Raw genomic sequence first — 20247 nt, 5'->3', positions numbered from 1 at the left:
TTAGACGGTCTTTTGGAGCAAAACAAAGAAGTTGGCGCATCAGTACACGATGGTCCAGCGAGAGATGTTCACCCTGGAAGACACACTGCTGGGTTACATTGCGGATGACCTTAGCTGGTGCGGAGATGCAGGCTCTCATGGTGAGGATCTGGTCCATTTGGGGTCGCCTGGGGACGTGCAGGGTGCAGGAGCCCTGAGCTCTGCTAGGGATCACGGAAGATCAGTGTGGAGGAAGGAGCCACAGGTGCCCAGCCTGATGGCATCTATACCCTTAATGACAACTCAGGCTCATGTAAAACAGCATTCTGTAGACCAACTCATGTTTTCTAGAAAAATTGACTTCAGAGTTTTGGGCTGTTCATGCTTCCTGATTCCCTCCTTTCTGAGTGCAAGAGCCGCCTGCTTCTGAATTGTTAGTGTTTTACTCTCTATAAGGGCATCATTCAGGACCAAAGAATTCTAGAACAGAATGAGGCCTCTGAGGGAACCAGGCCAAAGTCCTTGTTCCACAGAACAGCCGTAGGGACCACGTGCTGGGCTTCTCTGTGTCTAGGACCAGTGTGTGGCTTTACCATTGATCAGAGGTCACCTTCCTTGCCCAGAAAGACCGAGAACACCTCACTGTGGGAAGATGTTTTCTACTGAGAAAGCCCGACTGAGCTCATTTCACTTCTTTTTTTCTTTCTCTTTATAATATGGATATTTTTACTTTATATAATTTTATTCTTATTTTTATTGCTTTTGACTATTTAAAAAAACTTATTGTAGTAGCTTCTTCAACCCAGATTTGCATTATTTCCAATTACAAAAAAGATGTACTCTTAATTGAAAAATACTTGCATATACAGAAATGCATCAAAGTAAAACGTAAAAATTCCATTTCCCCCACTCCTCAATTTTCATGCTCCTTCCCAAAGGGGGACTGTTGTCCCTGCATTTCCCTGTGCTCATATAAATACATACAGAACTTCCTTATGTCCCCATAAACCCATCATAAGTTGAAAATATCATAAGTCAAGAATGTGTTTAATCCACCTAGCCTACTGAACACCGTAGCTTAGCCTAGCCTACCTTAAATGTACTCAGAACACTTCCATTAGCCTCTAGTTGGGCAAAATCACCTAATGCAAAGCCTATTTTATAAGGTGTTGAAGAGCTTATGTTATCTGTTGAATACTGTACTGAAAGTGAAAAGCAGAATGGTTGTCTGGGTGTAGAGTGGTTGTATGTGTCTTGGTTATTTACCCGCCGGCTGGCATGGCTGACTGGGAGTTGTGGCTCACTGCCACTGCCCAGCATCACGAGAGAGGATCAGACCCCATATCACCACTCTGAGAAAAGATCAAAATTCAAAATTCAAATTATGTTTTCTACTGAATGCATATCGCTTTCACACCGTCAAAAAGCTGAAAAATCCTAAACCCAAGCGTCACAAGTCGGGGACAGTCTGTATATTTGAAATGTACACATACTGTTTTGCAACTTGCTTTATTCATTTAAAATTAGTAGGTATAAATACAGCCATATTTTTTTAAAAGGCCTCATCTTAAGTGCTCTATGGACATGCCATAATTTATTTGAACAACCTCCGATTGATGGACGTTTAGGTTTTTCAGATGTTTTTCCTGTTACAACCACCGTTGCAAGGAGCACTTTTGTACACGCACATGCGTGCACATACACATGCATGCTTGTGGAAGTATTTCTGAAAGATAAATGTCTACAGGTGGAATTTCAGTGTGGAATAAATTGTGGTGGAAACTGACAAATTGTTATTCAAAAGGTGGTAACAATTTATACTCTCAAAATATATGAGATAATCTGTTTACCCAGACCCTCACCAACACTGGACATTAATACTTTAAAATGTCTTGCCATTTTGATAAAGAAATAATACCTCGGCTTATTTTTGCATTTCTTTTACTGTGAAGCTGAGTATATTTGTATATTTAATGGTGGATATTTCTATTTCTATTGTAAACTGGCAGCTCGTATATATTAATCCTTTTTATTGGGCTGTCTATTATTTTCTTATTTATAGAAGTTCAATATAAATTAACAATAGTAGCTACTACTTATGGGCCGTTGTTCTATGTGCTGTATGAATATTCACTCATTTAATCCTCCACAGCCCCTGTGATGATCTCATTGTACAAAGGAGGGGTCTGAGGCACAGGGCTGTTAAGTAAGTTGCCGGATAGGGAGTGGCAGAGCTGGGAGAGACCCACGATTACTGGCTGGAGAACTCGTGTTCTTAACCACGTGTCATCCTGCCTGTTTTCTGGCACAAAGGTGGCAAATCTATTTTTCTCAGTTTCTGTTTTTCTTCTAATACTGTTTATATTGTCTTTTACCACACAGAAATGCAATAAATCTGTCTATCCTTTCCTATTTGGCTGCTGGGTTTCATATTTTGCTTAGATTTTCCTTACTCAAGATTGGAGAGTTTTCTATATTTTCATCTCGTGTTTTTCTTTTGTAACTTTTCAATTAATCTTTAATCCAGACTCTTTCCACCTAGAAATATGGCATATAAATATATCTCTCCATTTACTCTTTTTCTTTTTGGTTAACTTTTATAATTTTTGCCATATTTCTTGCTTTCCTTTTTAAATTTCCCTTATTGCAAGTTAGTTTTTCAAGGTCATTCATTTAACCCTTTTAGCTTATAAATGTGTTTCCTATAAACTTTGCTTTTAGTTTTATTTTTCAATTTACCATGTCAGTTCTTTCTTAGAATAAATTGGAGAAATAAAAAAATCTATTTCTCATCAGTTTACCTTTTAGAGTTCTTTATTTTTGCTTTCTTTTCAACTGAATCCTGTATAGGTTGTTTTATTCTGTCTACTTCCTTCTCCTTTGACCTCAATTTTGATTAATTTTAACCTCTTTTCCTTATTTTATTTGCTGTCTTTCTGGTTCCTAATTTTTATATTTTAATTGTTCTATTTTCTGGCTTAAACACTTTTTCCTTAATTTTTTTCTACCTTAGTTTTGCCTTGTTTATTTGTTTTATTATGAAAGTCATAGTTTCTGTTATAACCTAATCTCTCTCTTTTTTATAACTTCTTATTCTGCTTTTTTATATACTTAATTTCTCTTACTTTGTTGTAAAATTTCTCTCCTTTTCTTTTTCTCTGTGACTTTCAAATTTTATTTAATGGGCAGGTGTCAAGGGGGAGACATCCTGGTAGGGAGAGGGGAGGTGAAACTCAGAGACTTCTCTCCAGATATGGTTGTGAAGATAAAAGAACTTCATGTTCATGAAAACCTATGAACAGGGGCGCCCTTGTAGCACCTTACAAAATTATGTTCATTTCATCATCGTCAACATTTTTGCCTCTATTGGAGATGATTCAAATTTATCTTTTGACTCCGCAGTAATTATTTACATCTGTACATGGAATTTTTTTTCTAATTTGTGCTATTTTGTTTTTAATGCATTTAATTATTATAAAAACTACCAGGATTACTTCCTCATCCCCAGAAGTGTTTCTGATCTAGAACTTTCTTTCTGGTCATTGGCAGTCAAGCCCACGTCTGTGGTTATATTAGTTTCCTGCGGCTGCCGTAATGAAGTACCACATACAGGGTGGCATTAAAACAATAGAAATTTATTTTCTCACAGTTCTGGAGGCTAGAAGTCCTAGATCAAGGTGTTGGCTGGGCCGTGCTCTCTCTGAAGGCTCCAGGGGAGAGTCCTTTGCCTCTTCTAGCTTCTGGTGTTTGCTGGCAACCCTTGGTGTTCCTTGGTTCACGCCAATCCCTGCCTCCATCTTCACATGGCTGTCTTCTCCCTGTGCGTCTTCACAGAGCCTTCCTTTTGTGCTTGTCTATCTCTGTGACCAAACTTCCCTTTCTTATAAGGACAGTAGTCTTATTGGATTAGGACCCACCAACCCTAATGATCTCATTTTGACCTGATTACATCTGCAAACACCTTTTTCCAAAAAAAAAGATCACATTCCCAGGTACTGGGGGGTTAGGACTTCAACATATCTTTTGGGGGTACACGATTCAACCTATAACAAAGTGGAAGTAGAAAGATGGGTATTTGTGCAGGGTCAGCTGTACACATACCCACAGAGGAAATAGGTGGCTCCCGCATGCCTGACTTCTGGGACACAAGAAGGGGTTCCAGGGCTTCTCACCCCGCACTTCGCCTACCTGCTTGATGATGCAAAGTTGAGGGGAGACAATCCCAGACTCTGCCTTCATTCTCACTCCATCCTCCTCTGCCATATCCAATCTGTCACCAAACTAGTCATTTACCTAGCAGTTCATCCTTTCTCTCCTGTGCCTGTTACAACTGCCTGAATCCAGCTCACTAACGCCCCCTCCTTTCTTGCTGGACTGTTGTCAGATCCTAACTGCTCACCCCTGACCCCTTTAGGTCAGCCTCCGTCTGGCCACCACAATGGAATTGTTTCTATCTCTTACTTAAAACCCAAATAGCTCTGTTTGCCTCTAAGATAAAGTCGGAATTCCTTGGCATGGCCTGGCCTTTGTCTTTCATATGCCTCATCTTCCATCAATCCCCTCCTCATCCCTTCTACTCTGGCAGTACAAATCTAAACGTGGTGCCTTTGCACATGCTCTCTCGGCATGAAGCCCCTTTCTCTAGCTCATCTGTCTGAAGACTTCTATTCATCCTTCAAAACCAAGTTCAACATCAACCTTCCCTCATGGTGCTGCACACCACCCCCAACCCAAGTTGCTCTTTCTCTGATTTATTTGATTATAGTAGATTATGTGGCCTCTGAAGGCAGGGCCTTTATCTAATTCATCTCTCTATCTCCAGGACCTAACACTCAATAAATGTTTGTGTAGTCAAATGCAATGGATAAAGCAAATGTGATATATATATATATATATATATATATATATATATATATATATGTACATATATGTGTGTGTATATATATGTATGTACATATATGTAAATACACAAACACACAATGGAATATTATTCAACCTTTAAAAAGAAGGAAATCCCATCATTTGTGACAACACTGTGAAACTGGAGGACATTATGCTAAGTGAAATAAGTCAGACAGAAAAAGACAGATACTGCATGGTATCACTTATATGTGGAATCCGAAAAAAAAAGGTGGAACTCATAAAAACAGAGTAGATAAATGGTTTCCAGAGGCTGGAAGGTGGAGGAAATAGGGAGAAGTTGGTAAAAGGGTACAAATTTTCATTTATAAGACAGATAAGCTCTGAGGATCTAAGGTGTAACATGGTGACTATAACTGTTAACTCTGTATTGTATAATTGAAATTTGCTAAGAGAGTAGAACTTCAAAGTTCTCATCAAAAAAAAAAAAAGAATATGCGGTGATAGACATATTAATTAACTTGATGGAGAATCTTTTCACAATGTGTATGCATATCAAATCATTACACTGTACCATTTAAGTATCTTACAATTTTATTTGTCAATTATACCTCAATAAAAAAATAATAAAAATAAATGCTGGTGCGTTAAAGCAGATATCCCTGGAAGAAGTAGCACAGAAACTATGTGTTCATGCCTTATGTCTGTGGTTCCTCACTGACAGCTGAGCCCGTCTGGATGGGGTGAGTGTAGAAAGACTCTGAGGGCATCTGAGCCTAAGGGTGTGGAGACAGAAGGCGGTGGGGGAGGAAATTATCTCTAATTCTTCCTGGAAGTGGGAATAATACGGGGGGCTTGTCTCTGTCAGATGAACTTTGCTGTAATTTCCCAGAATGTTGACTCAAAGCTGGTCACTGTGTTCCTGTCTGGGATTTGGAGGGTAAGGTAAGGACTTGGAAGGGATTCAGGGGGCACTTAGTTAAATTGGGTTGAGATGTGTCCATTCTCCATACTCCATCTTGGCAGTGATGCCACTGGAAAGCAGCTCCACTGTGATCCAATAGCCTGCAAAGAACAGAGATCAATTATACCTTTTCTTTTCCACTTTAATTACTTTTCTGTAAACTATGTCTTTTAGAAATGAACTATCAATCTTGTCCACACTGGAAGAAAGACTGCAGCAACAACTTTGTTTCTGTATTCTGGGGCTTGCTGTCCAAAAGGGTAAGTACCACAAGTGAAATTCTAGAATCTTGGAGACCAAAGAGCTTAAGAGGTCATCCAGTAAGTGGTTGGTTTTAACTCACTTTGGGTCACAGATCCTTTTAGAAACAGAAGTTTAGGATTCTTTCCTCAGAAAAATGTTCATAAGCACATGCCAGAATATTTTCATGTGTAATTTGTGGGCATTCATGGAAGGTCGCTGGGCTCTATTTGAAGACTTCTTGCTCTTACCCATTTTTTGGCTTTGGCTGCCTGGCATCTCTGGGTTTTTTAAATCCTCTGATCCAGGTATTGGCCAATCTTAGGTTCCTGAGACAGTCTTAATAATCTACATTTGCAGACCATTTACTGTGTGCCAGGCACAGTCCTCAGGTCTTTACATGGATTAAAATCTTTCGTCCTCACCGGAACCCTATGAAGTAGGCACCATGAATATCACATCCATTTTATAGGTGACAAAATGGAGGTGCAGGTAAATAAGCATTTTACTAAATGTACACAGTAAGTGGCAGATCTGGGTGTTTATCCAAATTGTCTGACTCCAGATCCAGAATCCAGGCTGGGAAATACCATCCTCCCCGCTATCTATTTCTGACCTCACTCTAAGCTGCCTTTGTGCATATTTATTTTTCTTGTAAGTTGCTTATTTGTAAGTGGACTAGGGAAAAAAAAGGGAAAGAAAGGAAGAAAGAAAAGAAATGAATGGAAAACACGGGAGAAAATGAAACTACACTACTTAGAATTCTCCAAAATTAAACTCAGACATCGGAGGAGCTGGGCAAAGTGAGAACTCACATATGTTAAGTGCATATTCATGACAAGTCCTGGGCCAGTTGTGTCACCTGTGTCATTTTGTTTAGTCATCACAACAGGTGGCACGAGAAGGTACAAATGTCCATGTTCCAGGTGAGGAAACTTAAGACGTTAAGTGACTCATTCAAATGGGCTAGTGATTAGCAGAGCTGAGAGCCTCACCTACCTTAAGGAGATTCAGGTAAACCCTGGTATGGTTTACCTGAATGCATTTCTTTAACAAATATTTGTAGAGTACCTACTACATGCTGTGAAAATCAGAGGCACTGCAGAGTTTTTGGTTGTCATTGTTTGTTTGCTTTTTCTGAGAATAGTTTCTATTTATGTTATCACTCTATGATCCGTTTGGTGGCAGTGCTGTTGCTGAAAACGTTGAAAGCCAAGTCACATTTTGTATGTGTCAAGCACCTACTTGTGTTCCTCACACTGTCCTTGGGGCCAGGAGTACAGGAAAATGAAGGAAGACGCTCTACCATTGTGAGCTCCCCTGGGACTGCACCTTTATCTTGGCCAAGTTCTCATAGATAGATGGATATAAATGGGCTTCTTTCATCCGACTTGATCTTTTCTTTTTCTGACACCAGAGGCAGTGCTGCTTGGTGGTTTGGATTCCCCCCTGCCCCCTCCACCTCCCCCCCCCCCGTCTCATTTCCTTGCTTCCAAGTGACGTGACCTTGGGGCAAACTGACCCAAGATTTACTCTGCGGGGGCTGCTGAGACTTACATAGGGCAGGGTTAGTGCTTGACACCCATTCTGTTGGGTTAGCGCTTGTGATTGATAGTAATCGGGCCTCTGTCCTCTGCTCATCACCCCCAGGAGAAAGATAGACACCGCACAGGATTTTCACAATTCCCTTTCAAATCGTTCAGTAGTGTTTTATCTCCCGCGGAGTAAAGGCCAGATTCCTTGGCAAAGCATTCATGGCCCTCTGTGAACTAACTCATCTACCCAGCCTCAGCATCCACTGGAATTTTCCCCCAAGGATCACTCCTCTCGCAAGCTCCTGGGCCTTTTGCTTTGCGTCTGCCTCACCCTCTACCAGGGAGAATCCGATTCATCCTTCAGGACTTGGCTTCTGTTGTCCTGGGTTCTTCCATACTCTCCATCGCAGAGTATTTGGACTTCTTGCCTCCTCTTTCCCTCCGTCCCTCCTCTCCGTCCGTGGACCTTCCCTGGGCGCCCGCTCTGTGCCGTGCCCTAGCTGCGAGGCTCCAGCGCTGCAGTGGCCAGTGGGATAGCCAGGCTCACGGCTCTCACGGAACTCTCGGTCCCGGCGGCTGACCCCACGTTAAGCTCAACCTCACAATGCGGTGTAGTTGTATAATGTGTGAAGGAGACCTGAGCTAGTCCCAGGGATCTGGATGGGCCTCCTGGAGGAAACGAGTGTATTGCTTAGTTTTGTTCATCTTGTTTTCCCCAGTGCCTAGGGAAGATTCCAGCGGAATAAAACCCCTTGCTCAAAAATATCCACTCATTCATTCCCCATTTCCCTTTATGCCTTTGCAGGCTTCAGTGTCGCCATCTCTCCACAGTTTCTTTTTTCTTGGCATTTTCTTTTTTCTTCCTTCATTTCTTTTACTCCTTAAGTTTCTACTCTGCTCCCACTAAATGACAAGTGCAGTGTCTGCAGTGTGTGGCCCCCAGAAAGTGCTCTTATCTTCCTCCTTCAGGGATTATGTTGCTCTTACTCATCTGGACTTCCACCTTTTTTTTTTTTTTTTTCTTTTTTGGCCGCACTGCGCGGCACGTAGGATCTTAATTCCCTGACCAGGGATCGAACCCACACCCGCTGCATTGGGAGCACTGAGTCTTAACCCCTGGACTGCCAGGGAGGTCCCTGGACTTCCACCTTCTGAACCACCAATTTAGCAGTGATGATGTTGAACTTCATTGTTCAGACACAGATTGGAGCAACTGCTTCCAGAACTCTCATGGGAAGCATAATCCCTCCAATGACTTGGGATGAAAATTACACAGCTCTGGTCTGACCAAGCTAGAGCCATACAGGCCGTTCCTCCTTCACCAGATGATGCTAAGAGCTGTTTGGGATGGAACTGCTGGGGCGTGGCACTTAAGTTTGCATGCTGAGGCATGGTGTTTTTGTTTTTAAGTTTGCAGCAAATGCCTGTGGTGTGGTCCAGGTGGTGCTCAATGGATCCATCAGTAACGCCTTTGATGGAAAGAGGTACTTATTTCTTTGCATCCTATTTGTAAGGATTAGCACAGTCTCCTATTGGCTCCTTCATCTTTAGAAGAATATGCTTTTCATGTTGAAGGTCAGTCCTGAATCTGGGCTAAAAAAAGGTAAAATGTTTGTATTCTATGGAGAGCTTTGTCTTTCTAAGTCAACACTTTTGTCTGGTTTCTCCATTGTTTAAAATCCTCCAGAAGTCCTAATGGTCCTTGCACGTGTCCAGCTCCTCCTCTGGGCTTTACGACGCCTGCTATAATCTTCTCAGCTCTCTCTCCCATGACACTCCATCCTGCCCATTTTCCACCCTTGTTCACACTGCTCCCCCATATGACCTGGCCCCTCCTTCCTTCTGACTGTCTAAAGTCTCACCATCCACGAAGATCTGCCTGACTCCTCTCTCCTCCCTGGACGGGGTGAATCCCAAGTTAGCAGTAAGTCTACTACTGGGAACAGCAGGAGCTCTGCTGGGCGTTTGACCTTCATTACCTCTTTGCAGACAGTGTCAACGGTTTATTGTAGTGGTTAAAAGCGGGGACTCCAGAGGTCATGACATCTTACCTATGTGACCTTAGCAGGGCCCCTGTAGTATGTATATACCTGAGGAGGTGATGGTGATATGAAGATAAACTGGGATAATGTATGAAAAATGCTGAGCCCTGTGCCTGACAGAGAAAGTGCTGGATGGGTATCAGTTATTGTCCTCTCCTTTGTTTTTTATTTTTTATTAATTTTAAAAAATTACTTTATTTTTGGCTGCGTTGGGTCTTCGTGGCTGCGTGGGCTTTTTCTAGTTGCGGCAAGAGGGGGCTACTCTTCATTGTGGTGCACAGGCTTCTCATTGCAGTGGCTTCTCTTGTTGCGGAGCATGGGCTCTAGGCACGCAGGCTTCAGTAGTTGTGGCACGCGGGCTCAGTAGCTGTGGCTCGTGGGCTCTAGAGCGCAGGCTCAGTAGTTGTGGCGCACGGGCTTAGTTGCTCCACGGCATGTGGGATCTTCCCGGACCAGGGCTCGAACATGTGTCCCCTGCATTGGCAGGCGGATTCTTAACAACTGTGCCACTAGGGAAATCCCATATTTTCAATTAATTTTTATTAGACTATAGTTGCTTTACAATGTTGTGTTAGTTTCTGCTGTACAGCAAAGTGAATCAGTTATACATATAAATATACCCACTCTTTTTTAGATTTCCTTCCCATTTAGGTCACCACAGAGCACTGAGTAGAGTTCCCTGTGCTATACAGTAGGTTCTCATTAGTGATCTATTTTATACATAGTAGTGTATATATGTCAGTCCCAATCTCCCAGTTCGTCCCACCCCACCTTCCCCCCCTTGGTAACCATAAGTTTGTTCTCTACTTCTGTGACTCTATTTCTGCTTTGCAAATAAGTTTATCTGTACCATTTTTCTAGATTCCACATCCACTCCTTTAACCGCTGACTCTGGTCACACTCATGCCTTCCTTCTCTAACCCCCTTCTGTACTTACAGTTTTTACCACGTTGATTACCTTTCCAGTCTCTCTTCTTCAGTTTTTCCCTGGATAAGTCTGATTGAGAGGAGGGAGCATATATTAATGTGCCCCAGGCACTCCAGGTGCCCCAAATTACTTTTCCTTCTCTCCTCTTTTAATGTTTAATTCCACCAAGAAGCATTTGTCCTTCTGTCTTCTTCTGACCCCAACCTTGTAGGCTTTTGGGTACAAGTGTTAACATTCCAGAATTTTGTAATCTGATACTAGGGATCCAAGTACTTGTAACAGGAGTGGTAGAGACTAATGGGGAGAGTTTAAGGCTGGGGTTAGAGCAGGACATCGGGGTCTTTCAACGATGTGCTTCTCAAACTCAGAGAGTGAGTAGATCACCTGGAGATTGTTCGGCTACAGGTTCTGATTCAGCAGGTGGTGGTGGGCAGAGATTCTGCAGGTCTAATGAGCTCATTACATTGGTCTAAGGCCCACTCTTGGAATAGCAAGTACTTAAAGAATCAACATCAATGTACAGATTAAGAATCTTCTTTTGAGAATCTTACTCATTTAGGGTCACACTGAATGAGTAAAGATGCCTGATTCTAATGCAAATCATGGTTCATATCCAAAGGGTAAGTTCTAACCAATGGCACCCCGCCTGCTGGCTTTTCACAGGGGCTGTGGATGCCTGAAAAATTTAGTCTGGGGTTAACAATGTTTTTTGTCTCTTCCATCTTAGCACTTTTGGACGCGTGGAAGTCCATAACTTGAATCCAATGAAGGTTCATACGCTACAGGCTTGGGTGATCCATGACCTTGGAAAATTTCCCAGGTATATGTTATTACCTTGTACCCATATATTCTCAGGGTTATTTCAGGAATCAGTCCATGAAAGAATCCACAGTCACAGGAATGCATTGAGAAAGGACTGGCTCAGGAAATGAATGGGGCCTTACTCTACATTTACCCCATTCCAACAGTCTCTCTTTTTTTTTTTTTTTTAAAGAAATTCACTTTCTTTTATTTATTTATTTATTTATTTATTTATTTATGACTGTGTTGAGTCTTCGTTTCTGTGCGAGGGCTTTCTCTAGTTGCGGCGAGCGGGGGCCACTCTTCATCGCGGTGCGTGGGCCTCTCACCATCGCGGCCTCTCTTGTTGCGGAGCACAGGCTCCAGACGCGCAGGCTCAGTAATTGTGGCTCACGGGCCCAGTTGCTCCGCGGCATGTGGGATCTTCCCAGACCAGGGCTCGAACCCGTGTTCCCTGCATTGGCAGGCAGATTCTCAACCACTGTGCCACCAGGGAAGCCCCCAACAGTCTCTTAATTTTATTTCCATGGTAGGTATCTACCTAGTTCACACCTTTGGCTCCCCTGCTGACCTGTGAGCTCTTAGAAGCTACCTCTGCTTCACCTCTTTACCCCAGGACCTTGACCAGGACCTGCTACCTGGAAGAAACCAAGAGACTCAGGAAGTGTTTGTGAGCTCTTGTTATTTTAACACTTTCTTCTTTTTTCCCAGTGATTCATGCTCCGGTTCCTCCATAAATGATCTGAGTTGGATTATGAAGCAAAGGAAAATCAAATTTACTTGCCAGGATAACTACAGGTAATTGATGTCTTCTTGAAGAAGAAATGGCTGTCTTGCCATCCACAGGCATCTTCCCTTGGGCCTTGATGGTGATCTGGGTGGTGACCTATGGTGAACTCTGCTCATCCCCCAGCTCAGCCCAGAAGGTGTTTCCAGCCAGTGGCCTTCTGCTGTCCACCTTCCCTCCTCTTCCTCTTCCTTCCACACCTGACTCAAGCAGTTATTTTCCTGTAAAGCTGACCCAGACTTTGAGGGCATCTTTCCTGGTTTCCCACATGAGAGGCCTGACCCAGAACTCCTAGCTTTCAGAGGAGTAGAAGCACATTTTGCCATATGCAAAGGATTTATAAAATCCTTGTGACTTGGCATAATTTTGCAGGTGAGGTTTCTTTAGTCGGGTCTCAGTGTAGATGCCTAACACTTGGTGAGTTGCCAAATGGCAGTTTACCAAGCTTTATCATTTTCTAATGAAAAAATGTAAAATCTTAAAAAAAAATACTTACCAGTAATACATGTTTATTGGAGAAAAGTTTAAATTACAGATAGGTATATATTTTTAAAGTCACCTGCAACTCTGTTATCAAAACTGGGACCCCTCTCCGCTCACTATTTTTAAGAAGTTGTGGCCAATACTTAATAGAGACAGGGACCTTTGCTGAAAGCATCTTTGGAAATTTTCCCATATGTGATAGTTTGGAACAAGACAGATGCAGAGAGAAAACTTTTCTCAAAGAATGTAGAAGCTGAAATGCTAGGATACTTTTCCCATCACTTCCCTATCACCTCCCTTTCCCACCAACCATGTCAGAAAAACGGAAGGACAGATTCAAAGAACATTCACTGAGGCCTTTGTCTCTCAAATGACCTGAATTCCCCATCAGTCAGCTGGCTTCTCTCTGGAAACTGCCAGAAAATAACAGAAGCCTTCTACAGCAGTTAGATGGGAAAACAAACAGAACAAAGGAACAACTATAAAAGAAACATAGCAGACATCTGACCAGGTTAAGTTACTCAAAGATACTTTGCATTGAGAAAATGGAACGCTTAAACCTAGGACAAGATTGGGGAATGTAGATGAGTCATCCCCAACACTCTTTTATCTCTTTTCTTACATTAAGCTTTCCCCATTTTTTAATGAATGGCCCAAACTGCAGGCTCTGGGTAAGCTCATTCATTCTCCACCTGGGAAGAATAATTAAGCATACCTTCCCACCTGGACTTGTATAGTGGCCCACCTAGGAAGAAGTGATTTGTAAGCCAGCACCTGTCACTCAGAGCACCAGCTCATGTGACCTTAAACTTGGGGATCATATTTGAAATCACTGTTGTTTTTCTCCAACCATGAGGTCATGATATACTCGGCATGCCTCCTTGAATTACCAGGACCCCTTGTTGTGTCTAAGAGTTCTGTGGCTTTGCAAGCTGCTAGTCTCTAGGGTAGCCCAAAGTGAATGTAATGGATATAGATGTAGACTGTAGTTTAAATCACTCCATCCCAAACATGCTTTCCAATTTAGCCAAATTTGTCCCGCTGTTTCAGTGCGATTTTTTTAATAAGCAAACAGAATTGTAATTACATTTACATGGATTAGACCTTCTACTGATTCTATTACCTTCTAATAAATCCCACTGCTCAGAGACAAACACGATTAACATATGGCTGTATATCCTTAAAGTCATGTTTTCCATACACACACTCAGTTTTATAAAATATACACAGATTTTCTTTATTTTTTATTTTTTATTTTTTAAATTTTTGTCTGCATTGGGTCTTCGTTGCTGTGCACGGGCTCCCTCCTTGCGTGGGCTTCTCACTGCGGTGGCTTCTCTTGTTGCAGAGCACGGGCTCTAGACGTGCGGGCTTCAGTAGTTGTGGTTCATGGGCTCTAGAGTGCAGGCTCAGCAGTTGTGGCACACGGGCTTAGTTGCTCTGTGGCATGTAGGATCTTCCTGGACCAGGGATCGAACCCGTGTCCCCTGCATTGGTGGGCGGATTCCCAACCATTGCACCACCAGGGATGTCCCCAGAATTTATTAAGATATGTTTTAACCAGTGGAGTTAAAAGACTACTTTTTGGATTACTTTAAAAATAACAAATAGTCAGAATGCTTTTTCTGGCTAGTGTGTCCTAGTGGCATATTAAAAAACCCTAAAGGTGCATTTCTGCTTTTATGTTATTTCAAGATACTCTGTCTCTATCCTCAATGTGTTACCCAACATATCACAAGTGTGTCCATTTTATTGGAACATTGGATGTGGATATTTATATATTATTGGAGAGAGATTATCTTAACAGCACAATTGCTGCTCCTTTACCAAAATTGAATTCCCAATAAATGAGAAACTAATTAAGAAATGTCTTCCTATTCTCTTCATTTACTGTAAAGCAAAGGTGGCTTCAAAAATCCTAAATAGTCCTCTAAAGATTCCTTCTCAGAAGCATTATTTCCTTAAGGAAGAAGATACTTTTCCCTCCTAGAATATATTTATGTGGGGAATCTCAGATCACTGTATTGGTGAGGATGGCTTGACTCTCTACTTAGAGCCACTATACCCAACTGGTCATGACAGTTGGCTAGAAACGAGCCTGAGATGGCCTATCCTAGAAATCCAGGGGTACTGGTAGCTGCTTCTAAGGCTCTCGCTCTCTTTCTTGACTCACATTTAACAAAATCAGATTCAGTTGCAATTTAAGGAACCACTTACCCTGCTATCCACCCCTCTCCTCCTTTGCTAACCACTCCCATTGGACCCTGTTGCTTTGTTATTTGATTTTTATGAAAGTGAGAGTCATTCACCTGCTAAAACTTATCTAGGATTCTTTCTGTGCCAAGGATTGTGGTCCTTTTGCTGATGGCTGCCAGCCATCTCCCAGAGAGTCTATGACCTCTTGCTGCCTGACGCTTAGACCCAACACTTCCTCAGGAAGTTTTTGAAGAGAAAGCAAATCCTCAACAGAACATGTGGAGGTCCCTCCTCTTAGGTTGCTGCTGCTGCTGCTTCCTGACTATCAGCTGACATTCATAGCGCGTATCTGTGACTTGAGTGAGCCAGACATTTTCATCTCCACATATTATCATCAAACATCAGTTATTTATTTCTATGGCTTTACAAGTGAAATGAAGCTAAATTGGGCTGTACTTTCAGTCATTCACTCTTGGACTTGACCTTTCTCCTTGTTGTCACTGCAGGAAAGAAACTTGTGTGGATGCTAAGTGGTCCGTGCATAGTTTTGTTGTTAACAAAGGGGCTTCTTTCATTGGTGAGTTGACCATAGGTGTATTGTACTGCCTCTTGATCTCCTTTTTTCCTTTCTCGTCCTAGCTCTGTCAAGTTTCTTCAGTGTGTGAAAAAGCCTGAGGATTCATCTTGCAGATGAGCCAGTCTGCGTGGCTGAGGCCGTGCAGTATACATCAACATGCACGACTCAGGAGACACGCTGGTGGAAAGCTGAGGATGCGGGGGAATTCTCTGTCATAATATCAACACCGGAGATGGGAGCCTTTTCCTCTAAAGTCTTAAAATAACTTATGTTATTGGCATAGTTTTTATTTCGATCTCCTAATAGTCAAGAAAAATTAATTATTGTATAAAATTAGAGTGGAAATTTTATATTATTTCATTTTAATTTTCATATGATGCTTTATGTTATTAATATGTTGGTAACATCCTTTCCGTTGAAGAATGACCACTCCAAGCCTCTTATTGGCAGGTCAAGAAAAGTAAATGCCCAGACTTTTCAGAAAAGGTTACATTTCCAAATGAATGACCTTGTCTCAGGATATATTTTTGTACCCTTCCTACAGATAAACTATAAATGCCATGGTTATGGGTCATGTTGGGAAAAATATTCTGTAGGATATAAGCTACCCAGGTGCTTGGTGCTTTACCTCTAATCCTTCCAATAACCCTATGAGGTTGATAGTATTATCCCCCATTTGTCAAATGAGAAAAAGGAAGTTCAGAGAGTTTATATACTTTTCCCAAAATCATTCATTTAGTTCAAGGTGGAGAATGAATTTGAACTCAGCTTTATTCAACTCCAAAATTCATGTGCTCTCTCTTTCTAGACTGATAAAACCAGACTGATAAAACCAGTGGGACAGCGCTTATGTTCTCTTCCAATAAATGCATGTTGGATTAAATTAAATACAATAGAATCTGAAATGTGATTTTCTGGATGGCTTCAAAACAGATACTTTTTTGTCCTCTTCCTCTTCCTTCTCCTCCTCATTCTCAGTGTCTTATTTATGTAGGGGGCAGTTAAAATATATATATTTGTTCTTGATGTGACAATTTATTTCTCACTTGAATTTTACTTGATTAGTCTTGCTTGGGGATTATCACTTTTACTACTCTTTCAAAGAACCAACATTTAACTTTGTTGATTTTCTCTTCCTACTTATTTGGGTTTTGCTTTTCTCTTTATTATTAGAGATATAGATATTCCTTCTAATCTCTTTGGGTTTCTTTATTCAGCTTCTTAAGATGGAAGTTTAGATCATTGATTTTTCAGTACATTTTCTTTTCTTATATGTGCATTTTAGCACTATAAATTTTTCTCTGAGTGCTGCTTTAGCTGCAGCTCTTAAAATTTTTGGATATGTCTCTTTTCATTATCATTTAGTTAAAAATATTTTCTGATTTAATTGTTATTTTAAAATGTGTTGCTTAATTTTTAAACATCTGGAGATTTTCTAGTTTTTTGGTTAAAACATAGATGCATTGAGTGAAGAATTAATAAGCTAATTTGAGAATCCTTCAGGGAACCCACTAGGTTTGTTGAAAACAGCATAAATTTTGGAGTCAGACATTTCTGGGTTCATATTTTGACATCATTCTGTGATCTAGAATGAAGTACCTAACCTCTCTGCACTTCAGCTTCTTTGTCACTTAAGTAAGGATAATAAACTTACCCTCATCAAAATGTGGTAAGAACTAAAAAAGATGACAAAAATTGACAGTCTAGCAGAGTGTCTCATATGTAAGAAATCACTCAACCAAGGTTGGCTCCTTTCTGCCTGCCCCTGGTTGACAATCCTGTTTCCTTCAGCAGCCCTTACAGCTACAGCCTGTTCTCCACTTAGGCACATCCTTGTGGGATGTAGTCTTGGCTGGACATGAGACTGGATACTAGGGACCAGTTCTGATTAAGGTTCAGGCTTGCCTCCTGCCTACCTCTAGAATGTCTTCAGAAATAGCTCCCTGCTAATCCACTGGGTAAGCGGGCTGTTTTCTTCTCAAGACTCTGCCTTATTGTTGGGGTTGCTTGCTGAGTTCTGGATCCTTTAACGTACCTTCCTGTTCACCAGGGTACCCCATGAAGTGGCTCCCTGTGTTAGGAAAATTTTGTTCTTTATGTCCCCTTTCAAAGATGAAATGGATTTAGTAAAAATCAGTTTGTGAGAATCTCCCCCCAAGAAGACTCATTTAAGTGTTTAAGGTCAAAGCTAGTGAAGACCAAAGAGGAGGCTGGTCCCAAGGCTTCACACGATACTGCAGAGAGCCCTGAGGAGCCCTGGAGGTGGCTTGGGGCTGAGGTGCTATTTTCTTCTTGCAACATCTTTGTATCTTCATGACCATGATGTTTCATCCCTGCCTCCGCTCTCTCTGTAGTTCCAATTTTGCACCTTTGCCATTGACCATGCACCTCTAGCCCTAAGGACTTTCTGGCCTACATATCTAAATAGATCCTCCATATCCCTCTTCTTATAAGTGACATCTCTATTGAATTATTGATTGCTTATGAACCTCATATTTTACTCATAAACCTGCTATGCCCTGTCTCCCCACTTTATTCTTGTTTGCTCTAGGAAATCCTCTTACTGTGCCAACTTGTACCCACCATCATACTCACTCAAAGGCTGAGTATGGGAATGACCCAGAACCTAATTTCCGTTTTCCAACTCCTAAAGGCTCTCTATTTTTCTTCTGTAATGGTTTATGACCTTATAATATTTGAGGCACACTTTCAAATACAGTTCTGATACTTGAAAGGATACACATACATACATATGTATGTATAAGTGTGTGTATGTGTACACACACTTTTGTGTTACAAAAAACAGTGTCTCTCAATCCACAGTGATGCCGCATTCAGTGGGTCTTTCTTTAGCCCCATGTCACTGATTATGTTGACCTGTTTCATGTCACATCTGGGTCTCTTATATACCTGGCAGACAAAGCCAAGTATGTATCACATATTTTGGCAAAACACATTCTTTCTTTGGCTTGACAGCTTTCTGCGCATTTTAGCTCTTGTTGGAAACAAGCTCAACCCAGAAGTGCACACTACCTGATGGAAGGGATGCAGCAGGAACCATGTTGACTTACTTCCTGGCATCCCATTCCTCCTGAGAACAACTCCTAAGACTGTGACTTGAGCATCTCAGGTAGAATCTGTACTGCACAGAATGACTCTATTTTTGTGGGTTTTTAAAAGGCAAGTACTTATGTATATAGATAAATGTTCTGTATGGCAAATTAAAATTGTATGAAGTAAAATGTTAAAGTAAACCTAGAGTATAACTTTAAGAGGCATTTTATAAATGCAATGTTAACCTAACGTTTTTCTCACAGTTTTTTAAAAATAATGAAGGAATTTATTTTCTACATGAGTCATCATTTTAATATGTGTTTTTTATCAATCCATCAGGGAGTCAGTTGCTACCCCGAGAGGCAGTGGTTAGCTGGCCCTCAGATCACACACACAAAGCACAGAAGGGTTGGAATTGGTCCCTGACAGCATTTATCCTTGAACTTGATTCACATGGGTTCACATTGCCTTTTTCATCCTTTAATCAAAGTGCAAACAGCACAAGGTAGTGGGATTAAGAGACAAGTGACCCAGTGAGCAAGTTCATTAACATCTGTGAATCTCCAGTTTGGAATATATTTATAAGAGATATAAATGAGTTATACTGTAAAAATAATAAATGAGTAATAAAGGACTTTGTGGAATCATTCTTTTAACAACAATTGTGTCTGCAAATACTGCTTGACCTCACTTATATGTGGAATCTAAGAAAGTCAAATTTATATCAATAGTAACAGCAAGTAGAATGGTGGTTACCAGGGCCCGGCGGGTGGGGGAAACTGGGAGATGCTGGTCAAAGGGTGTTGTGAAGTTTTGGTTATAAGATGAATAAGTTCTGGAGACCTAGTGTACAACATGGTGACGATGGTTAACAATACTGTGTTGTGTATTTGTAATTTTCTAAGAGAGGAGATCTCAAGTTTTTTCACCACACACACACACACACACACACACACACACACATAACTATGTGAGATGATGAATATATTAATTAGCTTAATTGTGATAATCATTTCATAATGTATACATACACCAAAACATCACATTGTATGCCTCAAATATATATTTATTTGTCAATCATACCTCAATTAAGCTGGGAAAAAACCTGCAACAATTATCTATGGGTTTGGAGGAAGAATTAAACAAGCTGGAGATGGACTTCCAAAGGCAACACATCCTCTAACCTACCCCACCCCAAGGTCAAGTGAGTTGGACAACTGGAAGAGAGGATGGATCGTCATCCTGGGTATGTCTCGTGAGTGGCGGAGGCGGGAATAGATGCCCAGAGGAGTCCAAACTCACAGTCTGTTGAAGACCTGAAAACCCTCACCCATTCCTCTTTGTCCTCGGAGACATCAAAGAAGGAATAGTGCTGTTTGCTTTCCAGCAAGAATCTCAGCTTGGAGAATCACATGATGACACACCTTTTTTCCGTTAAGAAAACTCACTTGAGACTTTCCAAGAGTCTATGTGATGACATAGTGAAATTTGTGATTCTTAATAAGGGATGTAAGTGTGAAACGACATTTAAAATGTTGATACACCATGCAGACTTGCAGAGAAGAGAAAACTAACACTTGTTGTACACATATATCAACCAGTGACTTCAGCTGCAACAGCTGAATACAACTCTGGCTGGAAATACATTTTCTAGGGGATCTCAGAGGCTGACAGGTTCTCTGGGAGGGCAGGAGAGCAGCTTGGAAGCCACTTAGTCAAGAGCAGCACCCCAGGTGACTCCACAGACCCGGCAGGTAGAGGAGTCGTTCTTGCCCTAAGGGCACTCAGCTGTCGCTTTGTC

General features: G+C 41.4%; 1 protein-coding gene and 1 long non-coding RNA gene across 3 annotated transcripts in view; one reads left to right on the top strand and one right to left on the bottom strand.

Moving 5' to 3' along the window:
* CD38 (CD38 molecule) overlaps positions 1-16302 on the top strand; it is a 55732-nt gene extending 39430 nt beyond the window's left edge. For both annotated transcript variants that reach the window (XM_082389542.1, XM_082389541.1), the window contains 6 exons: positions 5-140; positions 5978-6063; positions 8989-9062; positions 11276-11368; positions 12061-12147; positions 15455-16302. In XM_082389542.1, coding sequence (XP_082245668.1) covers positions 5-140; positions 5978-6063; positions 8989-9062; positions 11276-11368; positions 12061-12147; positions 15455-15509 — 531 coding nt within the window. In that variant the 3' untranslated portion in view covers positions 15510-16302. The remainder of the gene's footprint in view (positions 1-4; positions 141-5977; positions 6064-8988; positions 9063-11275; positions 11369-12060; positions 12148-15454) is intronic.
* LOC309627520 overlaps positions 1-20247 on the bottom strand; it is a 92276-nt gene that overhangs the window by 43689 nt on the left and 28340 nt on the right. The window contains exon 2 of the long non-coding RNA XR_014243781.1: positions 1246-1331. This is a non-coding gene — a long non-coding RNA (uncharacterized lncRNA). The remainder of the gene's footprint in view (positions 1-1245; positions 1332-20247) is intronic.

Source organism: Balaenoptera borealis (assembly GCF_965194805.1).
Source record: "Balaenoptera borealis genome assembly, chromosome: 4".
NCBI lineage: Eukaryota > Metazoa > Chordata > Mammalia > Artiodactyla > Balaenopteridae > Balaenoptera > Balaenoptera borealis.
This window is presented reverse-complemented; position numbering and strand designations above follow the sequence as displayed.